Source organism: Vanellus vanellus (assembly GCF_965231255.1).
Source record: "Vanellus vanellus genome assembly, chromosome: 1".
Taxonomy (NCBI): domain Eukaryota; kingdom Metazoa; phylum Chordata; class Aves; order Charadriiformes; family Charadriidae; genus Vanellus; species Vanellus vanellus.
The window spans coordinates 100,160,417-100,175,870 of record NC_138905.1 but is presented as its reverse complement, the minus strand read 5'-3'; the positions used below and the strand labels follow the sequence as shown (position 1 = coordinate 100,175,870).

General features: G+C 39.1%; 1 protein-coding gene across 1 annotated transcript in view; it reads right to left on the bottom strand.

Annotated features, from left to right (window-relative positions):
• PHLDB2 (pleckstrin homology like domain family B member 2) overlaps positions 1-15,454 on the bottom strand; it is a 129,782-nt gene that overhangs the window by 2,671 nt on the left and 111,657 nt on the right. Inside the window, exons 14-18 of the mRNA XM_082479143.1 lie at positions 10,250-10,457; positions 6,612-6,702; positions 6,016-6,162; positions 3,271-3,490; positions 7-92 (exon numbers count right to left, since the gene is read on the bottom strand). Of these exons, the coding sequence (XP_082335269.1) occupies positions 7-92; positions 3,271-3,490; positions 6,016-6,162; positions 6,612-6,702; positions 10,250-10,457 (752 nt within the window). The remainder of the gene's footprint in view (positions 1-6; positions 93-3,270; positions 3,491-6,015; positions 6,163-6,611; positions 6,703-10,249; positions 10,458-15,454) is intronic.

The window sequence follows — 15,454 nt, the reverse complement described above, 5'->3', positions numbered from 1 at the left end:
GTTTACCTTATATGCATTCTTTAGATGATCATAATAGACTTCTTCAATAGCTTGAAAATATATTACACCTTTTAATTTGGTTTCGTGTTTGTCTAAAATGGAGAAGAGCATGACTTGAGAACGGAAATGAACAGTACTTCAAGAAGCAAAAGCTTAATTAGCATTTCCAAATATGTTCAGTTGATAAGTAAGTGGATTAACACTTCTGCTCATGAAATCCCACAGAAATCTTCAACCTTTCTTACTAGCTGCTTTGTGTTGTTGAGAGATGCATTTCCTACTTTAAGGTGTTTTCTTCTCCACCTGGTTTCCAAGGAAATAATGCTTTTGCAATTTTCTCATCTATTTGCAAATCAGTCCCTTCACTGAAGTGTCTAAACATTATGGCCAGTATGAGCCAACAGAAGGACAGATGTCTCCAAGATACATCAATCTTCCAATTCCATGAAAGCCAGCCAGACTTCACATAGCTCACAGGCAAAGACCTACAGTTTGCCTTCAAAGGAAAACTGTTATGATAAGTAAATTTGAAATACAATTTGATAGCAAAATCTTTATGTTAGAACATCATTTGTGCTTGTACTTATTTCAAAAAATGTTTCTTCCCATTTATAATAATCTCCCTCAGTCTCAAGCTAATATTTATTATTCCAATGTGGGGTTAGCAGATTGTAGGCAGGTTTCTATGAGCTCTGACACATGGAAAAGTTTACAGGAGGTTAAAATTTCCTGGGCACCAGCTGCAGCATCTTAATTGGCTATTTGCACTCTCCTACTCTGACACCCAAGGTAAAAGCCAAATTAATTAGACGCAGTTTGGCCCTGTTGCAAAAGGGACCTCCCCATTTGCTTCAGAGTGCCCGAGGTAGGAATGCCTGAATGGATGGTTACTCCAGGGAGGCTGTTAACAAGGAGTAGGTTGTTATCCACTGGTAGGGTTTCTGGTACTAATGTCCCGCTGCAGCAAAGCTGAAATAAAGGGCAGGAGTCCTCTCATTTAAGTTATGGTATCTACAATGGGGACACAGCTGACTTAATCTCCCTTAAAAGGCAATGGAAAGCAGCAGATACTCGCAGGGGGTCAATTCTAAATTATTTTAGACATCTCTGTTTAGGGGAGTTCACACACAATCTCCTCCTGATATTGCCTTCTGTCCCACCATTAGCTAGTGAACCATTAGGGCATGGAGGATACAGAGTGTGAACTTAACCTCTTAACAGTCACTACTATAATGTTTCGCAAGAAAAAGGAAGAGGGCAGATAAGCATCTATAGTACCCTCTATTTTCTTGCAATGGAAGGGAAATTGTTAAATAAGGGTGTTAATAAGCATCACAACTGCATGTGACATTGTAGGGCAAACTTCCTTCCACTCCCAGTACTTTTATATCCGGGGAATATAATGCCTTCTGACCCCAAGTTACTATCACCTCAACACTGAGCAGTCACGCAGAGCATCTTTATCAGTCGCATGAGAGATTCTGCTGTCATTTTGAACACTCACAAAACTCAGCTTACATCCTATCGGTAGCTGCAGACAGTTTCAAAAGCTTCATATGATGGCAAAACGAAATCCCAGAGACCAAATGACGTTGGGAATCTTCCTTCCAGCCCCTGGGGGACCGGTAGAAGTACTGAGGTATAAGTTTACAACATTATAGCACACATTATACTAATGTGTGCTATACAAAGTATCCTGCCTACGCAGTACAAGCAAACAGTGATCCACTCCTTTCAAGCCCCACCTGGGGTTTTGATTACACGAGCATTTCAGGTACCCACAAGCTCCCATCGCAACTGTGTAGAGTTCCCTGTACGCTTCTGAAGCAGAAAGTGCAGATACTCCAGTTCCCGCACTGAATTGTCAGACTTTAGGGTAACTTCTTTGTTCAGTACACTTGCAGAACTAAACCAATATATCAGTATACTCACTTAGAGTTCAATTACTCTGAATTCACAGCATCAATATTTATCTTGGAAATCTACTATATATTTAAAGATCTGGACTGATCCTCACTTATATAAGCAGCTGCATTTTTGTCCAGCTGGTACGGAATTCTCATGAAACTATGTTTGTTGGCTGGAGTCCTTGAGACATTATGAAAAGTTTTCTTTGGTAATTTGCACTCAAACCTAAAACTGTTAACTATTAATGTAACTACTTAAAAAAAAATAATAAATCAGTACCAGATGGGAACACTACTGTATGTTACAGGCCTTGCTAACCAATAAACCAGATGTAAAGAACAAAATTAAAAGAAAGGTTTGTCACATTCTTCGTAGTATTACTGCAAACTAGTAAGAAATATTCAGTAGGCATGTAATGAATGAATGTAAAGAATTCAAATATGTGTTTTAAAAAAGATGGACTGAGCAATGCATAAGCCTACCATCAATTTTACGTTCCTCGTGAGTCGCTGGAAAGCAGTAATCTCATAAAAGGAAATGGAACTGTTTGGGTAGTTTTTGTACTCAATGTTTTCTTCTGCTTCTTAGCAATGACCATCTTACATATGCCCCTGTCTGGCCTCTCCTAATAATAAATATCCAGAACTCAAAGTAATTTTTCTATCTTCCTCTGAAATTTCAAAGTCAAACCATGTGTTGATTTTCACAGCAATCACAGAGACATATATGTTCTTAAATTCCAAATTTCTGGGTTTACCCCAAGATAACAAATTAACGTAATGCTTATAATGGCTCCAGATATCATATAACACAACTTAGTGTACAGAAGCCTCTTTAGAGTATTGCATGTTGTTTATTTGAAACTCCTTAGACTCTCAAAATATGGCAAACTCAAAAAGTCTGTATACTCCTGTATATTTAATTTCCTGAAAGACTTTTCAGCACATTAAGAAATGGGACTGCAGAAGTATTCCATTTAATTTCCATGGTAAGTATAATAAATTATATTCTTCTATGAAGGGTGCAAGAAATCATTCTGTCATTGGGGGATAGTATATAATATTTAAAAATAAATTATGTGGGGCCACTATTCTGTCTACTAGGAACCTGATGATCTTCCGTTTTTTCCTCTTGCCTACCCACATCTCTCCCTTTGTCTGTTATGCTCATTTCTGTCTCACTTAGCATTAGGATTGATCACCATAGGGAAGGGATTGCATGAGCTCTTAAGTATATGTATAAAACACCTGACAAAATGGAAAAGTGATCTTTACTCAAGACTCCCTATATGTTCATAACTCAGCTGAGGTTGATGAGAAAAGTGAGAGACAGGCATAGCCTAATACCGATCCTGCAACCTACCTGCATAATAAGTAAAAGTTCTCTTGTTTCTGTCAAAAACAAACCATCTTTTTTTCCATGTTTTAATTTTTCCTCCCATTTTAATTAGAAAGCCTCGGCAGGTCTTCTCTGTGAGGGAGACATGGTAACAGGTCTCTATGTTGTGACCAGCTGTTTCGATGTGACTTCGAAGATCAAAGTCTTCCTTTCTAATGGGCAAATAGCGAGTCAAGGGACGAGCCTACAACGAAGAAAAGGAAATCATTATTTTTAACAGAAGCCTTAACTTCTCCTTCACCCTTTTTGCTCCAAGGACGTAATTGTAAACTTCCCATAGATCCTAAGAATGAACGTAAGACAAATAAAGAGCTTTTGCTGCTGCCCTAATTTTCTTTAAAAGAAAAATCCTTAAAACTTGTAACTTTAAAAAGTGTTGGATAACTTTATAAAAGCGAGATTAGAGCATCGGAGTTTCTTGAAATCATCAACTGATAAACTGCTGAAACAGGGGCCACAGCACAGAAAGCTTGCTTTAGAATTAAAACGTTAATTAAATATAAAGGTGCGTTGCTGCTTTAGTTGAAATGTAAGAACTTCATTTGCATGACATTAAGCAAACCCTTTATTTCTCTGGGCTAGATACTCACTACACATATCTCACTCATTAGTATTTTACTGCTGCAGGTATTTCCATGCAAAGTATAATATAAATAATAAGAACATGCTATTACAGGAAAAATTAACAATGAGAGTGAACTGTAATCCCTAGTTAGTTTCCCGGAGATTGCTGTAAACAAAATTCAGAATTATTTTCTTCTGAACGAATTAAATGTGTCCAGTTCACAGTCGGCGATACGGCACAGAGCCCTGAAGCGCACCCCTCTGCAAGAGACAGCAAAGCAGCACAGGAAACGGTGCCTCATTCTTGATCGTGGGTCAAGACTCTGCAGCGAGCCCAGATAATGAAAGTCGGGAGAACAAGCAGGAGGATGTAGTGATTTGTGACCTCTGCCAGCTGAGGGAGTACGCTTGTTTTCTGTGCCCGACAGGTCTATGCACAACTTGCCCCCTCGTTTCGCACACAGAAGACAAGTTTCCCAGGGCTTCTGCTGCAAGTCAAGGCAGGCAGAGGCTACATCACAGGGCGACTCAGAACAGAAGCTGAATTTAGGGGCGCTGAATGACCCATGAAAGCAGCATCTCCCTCTCTCTCTCTCTCCCCCCTGAGTCCGGAGAAGTCAGTGACCTGGAAAATCTAATCTGCCCCTGCTCCACGCCTAAAGTTAGCCTGTTAAATCCCACCGTGAGTCACAAATCAAAGGGACTTTCCCTCATTGCATTCTCAGGAGGCTCCTGGTGCAACGGGAGCTGCGTTGTCAGCAAGACCTCTTAGCACCCTTCTAAAATTATGCAGTCCTGTACGATACAAGCTGGCAGCAGCTTTGGCAAGTGCAAAGGTAGAGTTCCCTCCCCTAGTTCACGTTTCTAAGTGTCGGGAAGTGCTGAAAAAAAATAAAAAATTGGGTCTTACTGTACAAAGGAAAGAAAAAAGTTAATAAAAAAATTCGTAGTTATTTTTGCCAGATATGTTTTGTCTTCCTGCCAATTCAGTCTTCAGCCTCTCTGCCAAGTCTGCCAATTAGCAGTAACCGATAGGGCATTCTATTACAACACATGCATGCTCCAATTTGGGATAAAGATATAAGCATGGCATCGTTGTTTACGCCGTACTTGAGTTGTCATTAAAATTTCTTAGAAAAAAAGAAGGCGTTCAAGTAACGTATGCATAAAATTCAACACTTGATAATTGCATTTTGTATAAAAACAAAGGAATGGATATATTTAACCAGAAACAGCTTACAGTTCCTCTCTGGTTGTCCTATTGTTCTGATTTAGTCTTATCAACTAGAAAGGCAAGTTATGTAGGAAAGTTCATTTAAAAATATAATAGTAACACATGAAACAAAGAATTAGCAGTGGTAGCACAGATAAAAGCAGAAAGATATTAAAATATGATATGGAATCTTCTGCACTCAGATACTTATATTAAGATGGAGACGTTGTCTTGCTGTACTATACTACCGATAAAATGACTGCCTAGTCTATTTGCTGTACCATATAGATCTTATTAGTTGTGGTGGAATAAACAAATAGGTACGACAGCCTAAAGAAAGCTCAAGATACCTCTAAATCTTAACAAGAAACATGATGATGTAGGAGGTAACACTGTTGTCATTAAATAATGTCTCTTATGTTGTATAGTCCCAGCAACATTAGGAAAAATACTATTTCCTCTCTAGAGCAGATATGGAGCTGGAAAGTCTTCTTTATCTGTTTGGTTTTTTTCTGTCAAATATTTGGAAGTGACAATTCACATTCCAAGATATTTTATGTATTCAACGAAAGAAAAAAAAACACTGATAATTTATAAAATTAACACACTTATTTCTGTTGTTCAGGCTAAAAAATTCTGCTCTGCCCATACCCGGTAACAAACCTTATAGGATTAATATTTGTACTTTGGATATAAGATGCTAAACAGGTATCTATGCTACTATTTAGCTTTAAATGAATACCTAGACATCTATCTAAGGCTCCAAGAGCCTAAACACACTTTTAGCAGCACGGTTACACCTCAGAAATACTACATCCATCTATTCGACTGAAAGCAGTCCTGTTTACTGTTGGCAGAAACACACTTAGTCACTTCTGTATATCAAGGGGAAGCCTTGTACTTAAAAAACATTTCATGACAACATATCTCACCTGCGCTCTTTGTTTCTCACGTATTTTGACTTCCTTTTCAATTAATTTTTGCCTTTGGCTAGTTTCTTCTTCCAATCTTTTCTCCAGTTGCTCTCTGCGGCGTTTCTCTTCTTCCAGAGCTCGTTTTTTAGCTTCCATTTCTCGTTCCTAAGTACCACAGCACATGCAGAACTTAAATTACGTGTGAAACTATAGCTGATAATGTAATTTCTAAGCTAGGACTAAATCCCTTTTTGCCTCTTAAGCAGGCAGAAATATATATCCAGCAAAGTGGACCGAGAATTGGAATCAAAATTGCAAATATTACCACTTTAGAAATTAACATTCTTCTGAAGCAGCTCTCCTAGCAGGTGCAGGAGCAATGCTGACTTAGCTTCTGATGGGATTTTGCCATCAACTCACCCATTGAGATAGCAGCTATTTCATATGGGCTCAAAGACGTAGTATGAGCGTGTAACCAGACCGAACTAAGGCAGGAGAGGTAATTTTTTTAATGCCTATTAGGTGTAAACTATTTTGGGTGCAATGTTGCATTTAGGAGGATATTATCTAACTAACATGCCCACTCTTAGTTTTACTCATAAAATTATGCTTACTCTGGTCTCAAGCAGCCTAGTCTTTTCAGCATGTGCTTGTTTCAGAAGTCTCTCCATCTCTTCTATTCTTGCAACATTTGAAGTGCTAGCACTGCACAAAAAAAAAAAAATCAGTTATTTGAAAGAATACTTGATATTTAAAGACGTATTTTACAGTCTAACATTAGACAGTTTAAGATTGGAGTTGATACTGTTCTGATCCAATTCAGTGCAGTAGGCACTAACAAAAAAATACGTGTAAAGTATATGATACACTCTCAGTGTATACATTTCTCCATGCCGAGTTGTGAAAAATGCATACTCGAGTACTGAAAAATGCATCTTGTCAGCCCCCTGTGACCTGTCGTCTTCTCCCAGATAACAGAATATGGATGGAGGTGGTTACGATGTCCTAACCGAACACACTACTGATGCTCAGAGCTGGCATTAGTAGCCACCTGAATACACTGGTCTTTCTGTCCGTAGACTGTCTCTGTTTTGTGTCTCACTGAGCTCGTAATCAAAAAATGGTCGATAAAAATAAGGAGGATTAAGAGGTATGCATAAAGGCCATTTGGTGACAGAGCAGTGTCAGGAAGGATCTACTAGTTAAAGTAACCAGCAAGGCAAAGAAACAAGAGTCATCACAAAGAGCGCTGGATCCTGGCCCAGCACAACACAGCTGTCACCTTCGCCTGTGCTTTTTTCTTGTGTTTCTTCTCTCCAATACAGTTTTCTGTCATCTCAATTTAACAGCCATTTCAACTGTGGCATTTCCATGGCGTGCTCTCTATTTTATTTTTCATCTTACGCTGTTCAAGAAAAACAGCTGATGTAAAATATTCCTGTATTACCATTAATGATGTCATTAGACTAAAGCACAACGCGAGGAAATAAAATGGATTCAAATGTTTAGGGCATGGAGAAACTTGACCTGGGACGGTACTGAAAACGCTATCTGACCCCTCGAGTGGAAGTGGGTGTCAGATGACAGGTTTACTCATGCTACTGAATAGCATACGGACCAACTGTGAAGGGACACAGGTAGAATGGAAGCAGTCCAAATAGTGTGTCCTGGGCAAAGGGTGTGGGAGGGGGGGGAAGTGAGGACAACATCCTTCACTTTCTGATCCTCTCACGGTTATGTCTGTAAGACCAGGATTTTTTTTGTCAGAAGCGTGACATTCTTCAGAAGACATTTCTCTGCCTGATATTTGGTATATGTTTCAATGAGAGGACACAATACAATACAAAAAAAATCCCATACCTCATTTAACCCAAGCTTGTAGAAAAGGTATAATCCATCTGAAATCTAGCTGTCCTCTAAAAGCTTATTGTCTCTGAAAAAAAGGCGGCCACTGACTTAGGTGCCTAAGCCAAGTTTGGTCACGCTATGTTTAGCTGATGGGCCAAGAGAATCTAGGTCAAACACCTTCAGTAAAAGCAACGAGGCATAAATTGCATCAGGTTTTCCCACATAAAACTTGTCAATACTTCAGTTTAGTTAAAGTCTTTCATCTTTGATTTGCTTATCCTGCTCACAGAAATTAATGCATAGCAGTTCATCGTAATCTCTGAAACCTCAACCCCGAGAAAATAAGTTGCTAACAAATCTTGAAACAACTACTGTTTGGCGAGTTGATGAATGAGTACAGTGGTTCTGTTTCTTCTGTGGGTTGAGAACAGACAGATTTTCTGCATTTCCAGCAAAAAAAAAAAAAGTCTCTCTCACCTTATACAAGGCAATATATACCTTATATCTTTTAAATGTGTCAGAATAAAGAAAGAGAAATTGTTTTCCTTTAAAATCTGATATGGCTAGAAAAGATTCTCAAACACCATCTAAAAGATTCTGAATTCATTTTGCTTAAGGGAAGTTTTGTCAAGGAAAATTAACTGCCTGTCTTCCAAGACTTATCACCAAAATCAGCCCATGCTCTTTTCTTCCCTCCCCAATTTTTGCCTTGTGAGAAACTAAAACACCTGTTGTAATGGGTTCTTTTCTGTTTGTTTTTTTTTTTTATTAGTTTTGTTTTTTTTGTTTAGTTTGTTTTTGTTGTTGTTTTTTTTTTATTCACAGCCTGTCTCCAGCTATCAGAAACTTGCCAACTATGTATCTATTTAAAACAAAAATTCTCAAAACCTGAGTCCTATTTTTTTTTTTTTACTTAAAATAAATAAATACCAGATAATAGATAAATAAAAACCAAAATACCCAGCCAGCAGAATCAGTGCCACTGGTATTTTCTGAAACCCTTAACATTGCAGTGATAAGAGGAAATCAGTGGGCTGATACCCTGTTACAGGAAACAGATGCTGAATAAAACACAACATGCTAGCCAAAAAAAGCTGTCCTTGTGTTCGCAAGGGATTCTTAATCCTGTGACAATGTTGTACTTAATTATCAGCCCCCACATATGCTTGTGAAACTGCTAGGGAAGGACTGTGAGCAGAAATGAAAGCCTATCATTAAAACCAGTCCGTCGGAAGAAAACTGTTTGTACGCAATTTTGAGAGTCAGCTGGACTTTTCTTTTAACACAGATCATTGATGTTCCTTTTATCTGAGAAGCGATGTCTGAGGTGACAGCCTCCGAGGATGAGAAAAGCAGCTGAGGGCTCTAAGCCTTTCAGCGTCATCTCTTCATTTTTACTGACACAGAAAAGGGATGGGAAAGGGCAAAAATAGATCGCCAGAGGAGCTTTAAGGGCTTAATCTAGTAAGTTTAGGTGCAAGGCTCTAGTAAGTTAACATGCTGGACATGCAGAACACGTGTACTTCATCGCCAGCAGATGTCTTTGAGAAATTTCCTGTTACAGGAAATCTCTAAGTGACCAGGGAAGGAAGCTCAGGTATTACCCACTCTGAATCATCAAATCATAGAATGGTTTAGGTTGGAAGGGACCTTAAATATCACCTAGTTCCAAGCCCCCTGCCATGGGCAGGGACACCTCCCGCTAGACCAAGGCTGCTCAAAGCCCCATCCAGCCTGGCCTTGAACACCTCCAGGGATGGGGCATCCACAACTTCTCTGGGAAACCTGTTCCAGTGTCTCACCACCCTCATAGTGAAAAATTTCGTCCTGATATCTATTCTAATTCTCCCCTCTTCCAGTTTGAAGCCATCACCCCTCGTCCTATCACTACAAGCCCTTGTAAAAAGTTCCTCTCCAGACTTCTTGTAGGCACCCTTCAGATACTGGAAGGCTGCTATAAGGTGTCCCTGGAGCCTTCTCTTCTCCAGGCTGAACAACTGCAACTCTCTCAGCCTGTCTGAATAGGAGAGGTGCTCCAGCCCTCGGATCATCTTCATGGCCCTCTCTCTGGACCCACTCCAACAGGTCTACGTCCTTCTTGTGCTGAAAAGAGCATCAGCAACTTCCTAATTTCAGTTCAGGACTGACACTGATTTCTCTGCAACCTTCAACATTATCACTTAGCCTCTCCATATTTTTATTTTCCATCTTTAAATAAGCAAGTGAGATGACAGTTAAGCCTAATGATGAAGGGTGACGCAAATACTAAATAAGCTGCCTAATGATCATACATTTTCTTAACCACTTAACAGCAATCACATTACCATAGCATCAACATGTACATACTCTCTTTTTTCATTATAACCCTATGACCATTATAACATCAGAAAGAAAGATGATTTACCTGGAAATGTTGTCTGGTGAGCATGCCGATATGCTTGTCTCCATACTGTCAGAACTGTCTAAGCTTAGTGTATCAAAGGCATGGTCCTTGTAACTACGGTCTGGGTAATGGAAACTGTTCAAATACACATTGGATTCAGATGCTGTTCTGCTGTAGAATTCAGGAGATTTCTGCCTTTGGTTTTCACAGATACGTTGATGGTTATAACCTACAGAGTACAGAGGAAACATTTATTTTGCACAGAAATTCGGGGAGCCGAAGATAACATGTTAGCAGCACGAGCATTTTGTTCATCACCTCAGTCTTAACTGCACTATGACCAAGGTACTACAATGATAAGGTTAATTTCACAAGTTAGTCATACCTGATATAAAACCTTTAAATACCTGTTTAATCTATGATGGACACAAGTATATGCAGATTAGTATGGCTGATGTTTCAATACATATTCTTGTATGTGTATTATGAAAATTTAATTTGAATGAATGAGAATTAGGCTAATTTGGAAAGTAAAGCAGCTAAATTCAGGAATCTGGAAGAATTGACACGGATCAAATTAAAGAAAAAAAAGCAGCCCTGATATTCAATGGTCTTGAGTACCTGTTTGCTTCATTTTACTGAATGTGGATTTTTTTTTTTTTTTTGTCTGTTTGGGGAACTTTGCCTTCTGGTAACTGCAAGTTGGGCTTTTAGTTTCAGCTGAAATAATATAGGCTACTTGTTACATCATCATAGTTACTCGTGTAGAGGTATTTTCATGGAGTTTTGAAACTGCAGTTCACCCTACGTGATTGAAGCAGATCCCTGTAGCTCAATGACTATAAAGAAAAATAAGTTTTATGCAACATTTACTTTCTTTGCACTGTTATTTTTCCACAAAATCATCCTTTCTGAAAAGCCATCCTTCTTGAACACAGGGAACTTTGTTTGACTACGTCTCCTTTAAAAAGTATTTCTTCAGAATTATTTTTATCTCATGTCTCCGTTGCTCTTTGTAAATAATGCAGCAGTATTTATACAGACTTACAGAGAGGTTGCTGAGCTTCCCTGATGAAGAGGAGAGTATAATGACAGTTGCTGTTGTAATCGCTGAAGTTATTTTACAGTGCCCTTTTAAACCTATGCGACTACAAATGCAACTGCACTGCTCATCTCTTCCTTCAATCAATGCAAGAAGTGACTTTCTCACACCTCTGATACTCAGTAAAGTTGGTAACACTCTGCACATTCCTGACCCAAAATCTGACCTGGTGGCAGAGTTGGAGATTAGGAAGGGCTGTTAGACTACATAAAAACCTCCCATTCGTACAGGCAACCAGCCACTGACATTCCACATATTTAAGATAAACAGACACAGGAAAAATGCAGACAAACGTACAAATGCAACAAAGTCCAGATAAAAATTTTAACTAGACACCATTAAGACACTGATGTTAGGAAAACATGCTTAAACTGGGAATGTGTTCCTGCCTTATTCTCATTCTCTGTCTGCACATACAAGGTTACTGTCTGGTATTTTTTTGTCATGCCGGAGTGGGGGGGGGAGTCCCAGTTCAGGGAGCCGACAAACTGCAGCTCTACATTGGGAAGGCTGTAATATTCTCCAAAAGGTATCTGAAAAGCATGACTGAAGCTGAATAATTAAAGCATATTATTAAGGAAATCATGCCCTACAAGCACTTCCAAGGCAGATAGTTTCCTCTTTCTTCCTCAGTTCTCTCTGTACCATACAAAGGTTTCTCACCGACAATTAAAGCTGATTTCTGAGGAACTAGTAGGACTTTACTTGCCATTTGAAAGAACACTAAATTTCAATAAAAGTTCAATTGCACCGATTAGTAAAAGAGACGAAAGGGACACAAATACACCTCAGCAGTCATAGATAATAGCGTCACACAACACAGGTGTTAACTGATTCACATGTGCAATTTGGTGGGTTTTTTTCCCCATTATTATGGCAAACGCTGCTGTTATTGCAGATAAGCAATTACCTTTCATACTCAAACCTTTGGAATGACTAATTGCTCCTGTGAAACGGTTATCAATTATTCATTATGGAAAAAGAGAAAAAATAGATTACTAAAAGAACGTTATTCAAATGCATGTTTTTCTGTCAAGCCCTTTGCAAAACACTGACTACTTAGAAATCTTAATTCTGTATCTTATATTTCACTGAAAAATAAACCCATCTAAAAGGCACAGACAAACACGGCAGTTTTACAAACGCTCTCCTAAAGGAAAGCCAACTTTCCATGAAGACAAAGAAGCCATTTATCAGCTAAATTTATGTAATCATGCAAACATAACTAAACACTGCAAGAAACACGCAGCGGTTAGGTCGCAAAATGAGACGCGTTCGCGGAAACAAAGCATAACGCGATGTTCTCGTTGTCTCCTGGTGCCGTAAGCAACAGGCAGTTCAGCGCCCAGCATCAGCCGCACACTGACAGGCAGAAGGTTCCCGACCAACCCGCCTCCGTCCATGACAGCCCCACTCGCGCATCGCGCAGGCACCATCTCTTGCTTAAGGAATTTTTAACTGCTCAGGTGCCTCTTCGCAGAGCATGCACTTAAAAAAATATTAGACTCCCCGTAAGATCCAGCACTTCACTAAAAGTTTGCCACAAGCCAAGACTTGTATCAGCCAAGTCTAAGCTGATACAAAAGCCAAAATGTTTCTGGTTGGATTGGCTTGTATTCTCTGCAGTAAAGCAGTAAACACTGGTAACAGCCACACTGTTGAGCGAAACACGGCAAATATCCATAAAGCCATATCATAAAAAAAAAAATAATCCAAAAGAGTTATTGCAGAATCACAAAAAAGAGATACACCACCACAAAATTATGGTGAGGTCAGAACTACAGGTGAAAACTGTTATTAAACGTGGCACTGTCAAGTATGTTAAAAAAATAGCACTTCATAAAAAAGATGATGGTATAACACTTTCTTTTATTTCCATTCTTTCTTCTTTTTTTAAAGATTGACATTAACATGTCAAGATACATTTTTTTGTATGGAAACATGGCAAAGTAGGAAGCCCAAGTCTGTCTACCTTGTCATTGTCACCCACAGATCTGCAAAGATTTCTAAATTTTCTGCTCTACTTGTGTGGCTGTGAGCAAAGAAGCAAAAAATTAGGCCTGCAGAAAGCTATAGCTCTGCAGATATTAGCAATTATCAGAAGTTTTGTTGTGACAGGTTATTTGACAGCAGGAAAAAAAGAATTTTTGAAGTGCTATCATTATTTAACAATTATTTTAAATTTTTTCAAGATTTTGGGAACAACTTGACAGTGCTGATGCAAACGGTACTTTTACCAAAACATGACAAAGATAGATAAGCCAGGTAAAGGGATGTTTTCATACCTTTTCTGGCTTTTCCTGAGTTCAATAAACGAAAGAGAAGGAGGGAAAAAAAAAAAAGCAAACTGCTTTGAAAAGCTTATCATGTGTTTTTACATATATACCTTGCCCTCAGTATACTGTTTTTCTGTAGAGCTTAGAAAGAATACAAATAATCATCTTGCTGGTACGTAACTTCTCTGTCCCAACAGTTCTGTTCGCAGTGCTGCATCTGGTCTTACATCTTAACTCCCAGCTAACCGTTCCCTCTTCCCTTCTGGAGTCCATCCTGCAATAATCAACGGGACCGAACTGGGTAACCCTCCCTCCTCGCTCCTGCCTGTCCTTGCACAGCTTTCGGGCAGGCAGCACCCCATGGGAGCTTTCGACCTGTGCACAGCGAGGGCTGTAGACTGTACCAAAGAGCAGCTTCTTGGTTCTTTTTTTTTTTTTTTTTGGCACATGGTTTGCCTGCAAAGGCACACACACAGGAGGTGAATAGGTGAATTTATAAATACAGTCCTTCAAAAATACCTCATGAACGGCTGCAAAGAAATAGCTTTTTCCACTAATGATTTACATTAAAGATGCGTCCTCTTAAACTTTTTATAAGTTGCTCTTAACTCAGGCTTTGATTATTGACAGTGACTATTTCTTTCCACAAGAGTTCTTGAACTCACATGACTGACTGAACACAGTTTTGGTAATCCTACATAAAGACTATTTAGTACTTAAAAATATTTCCTAAAATATTTCCTACTGGATCTGACCTAAAATTCATTCATAGACATCACTTGTTCCTGCACAAAGACAAAGAGATTGAAATCCATGTTCAGACTCAAGTGGCTGTTCTTCATTTCCTGACTCCATTTTTTAGTTTCAATTTTTTTCAGCTCAGACTTTTACATTTACCTTCTTGGACTGAAATTAGAAAAACTGGAGAACGCAAATTAGACAACACTCATTTTATACCATTGCTAATTTCGCGATGATTCTCAGATAACATCTTCAGACTAGCTGAGTTGCCACGTCTTCCTCCAGGCACCGCTGAATTTACTTTTTTTCAGATCTATACAAACACGGCAAAACATCTGGCCTAGAAGTTTGCTCAATGCTTTTAAGCCCTAAGGAACGCGGTAAGCTACTAATACCGCTTCAGGACCGCATCATCCTCTTTGTATAGCAGTTTGTGGGACGCTGCATGATAGCCAGAGCTCCACAGTGGGTGAAATGGCATTTGTCATGTGAGACCCTGGACCTCCACCGAGCTGCGCACACCCAGCTTCAATGCACCTGGTGCAGCTCTACGCTTAAGCTATCAGTGATGCGAGACCCCCACGTCATCTGCAATACATCACCTTGAACACAGAAAACGGACAGAGTGAAAGCCTGTCGAGTGGGAAAAGAAACGCAAAGAAAGCAAGCAGTGGTTCAATACACTTGACAAGTCAAGAACACTTTTTATCTATTCATCAGCTCTTTCAGGTAAACAACAGAAGTGAGCACATATTTATCAGTATAAGCAGTATCTGTACATTTGCAGAGTTCCACTGATTTGGTGGAGGATCTTACTCCTCCAAAACATTCACTTAGTCTGAAAAGGCAAGTCTGATCTACATCGAGAATGCTTTTGTAAGAAATACAGTGTATTTATTATCTAACAAACGTTTATCACAGAGTGATAGAATAAAAGACCATCGCCAAGTATGTCCACTGACATGAGACTTCGCTTAGTTTTCAATGATCCATTTAAGGACATCTCCTGAAATTAATCTTAGTTACACAGACTCAAGTCTCACTGACTTTAGTGGAAGCCACATAAGATTTCAGAATTTTAATTGACAATAGTATTCCATTTCAGCT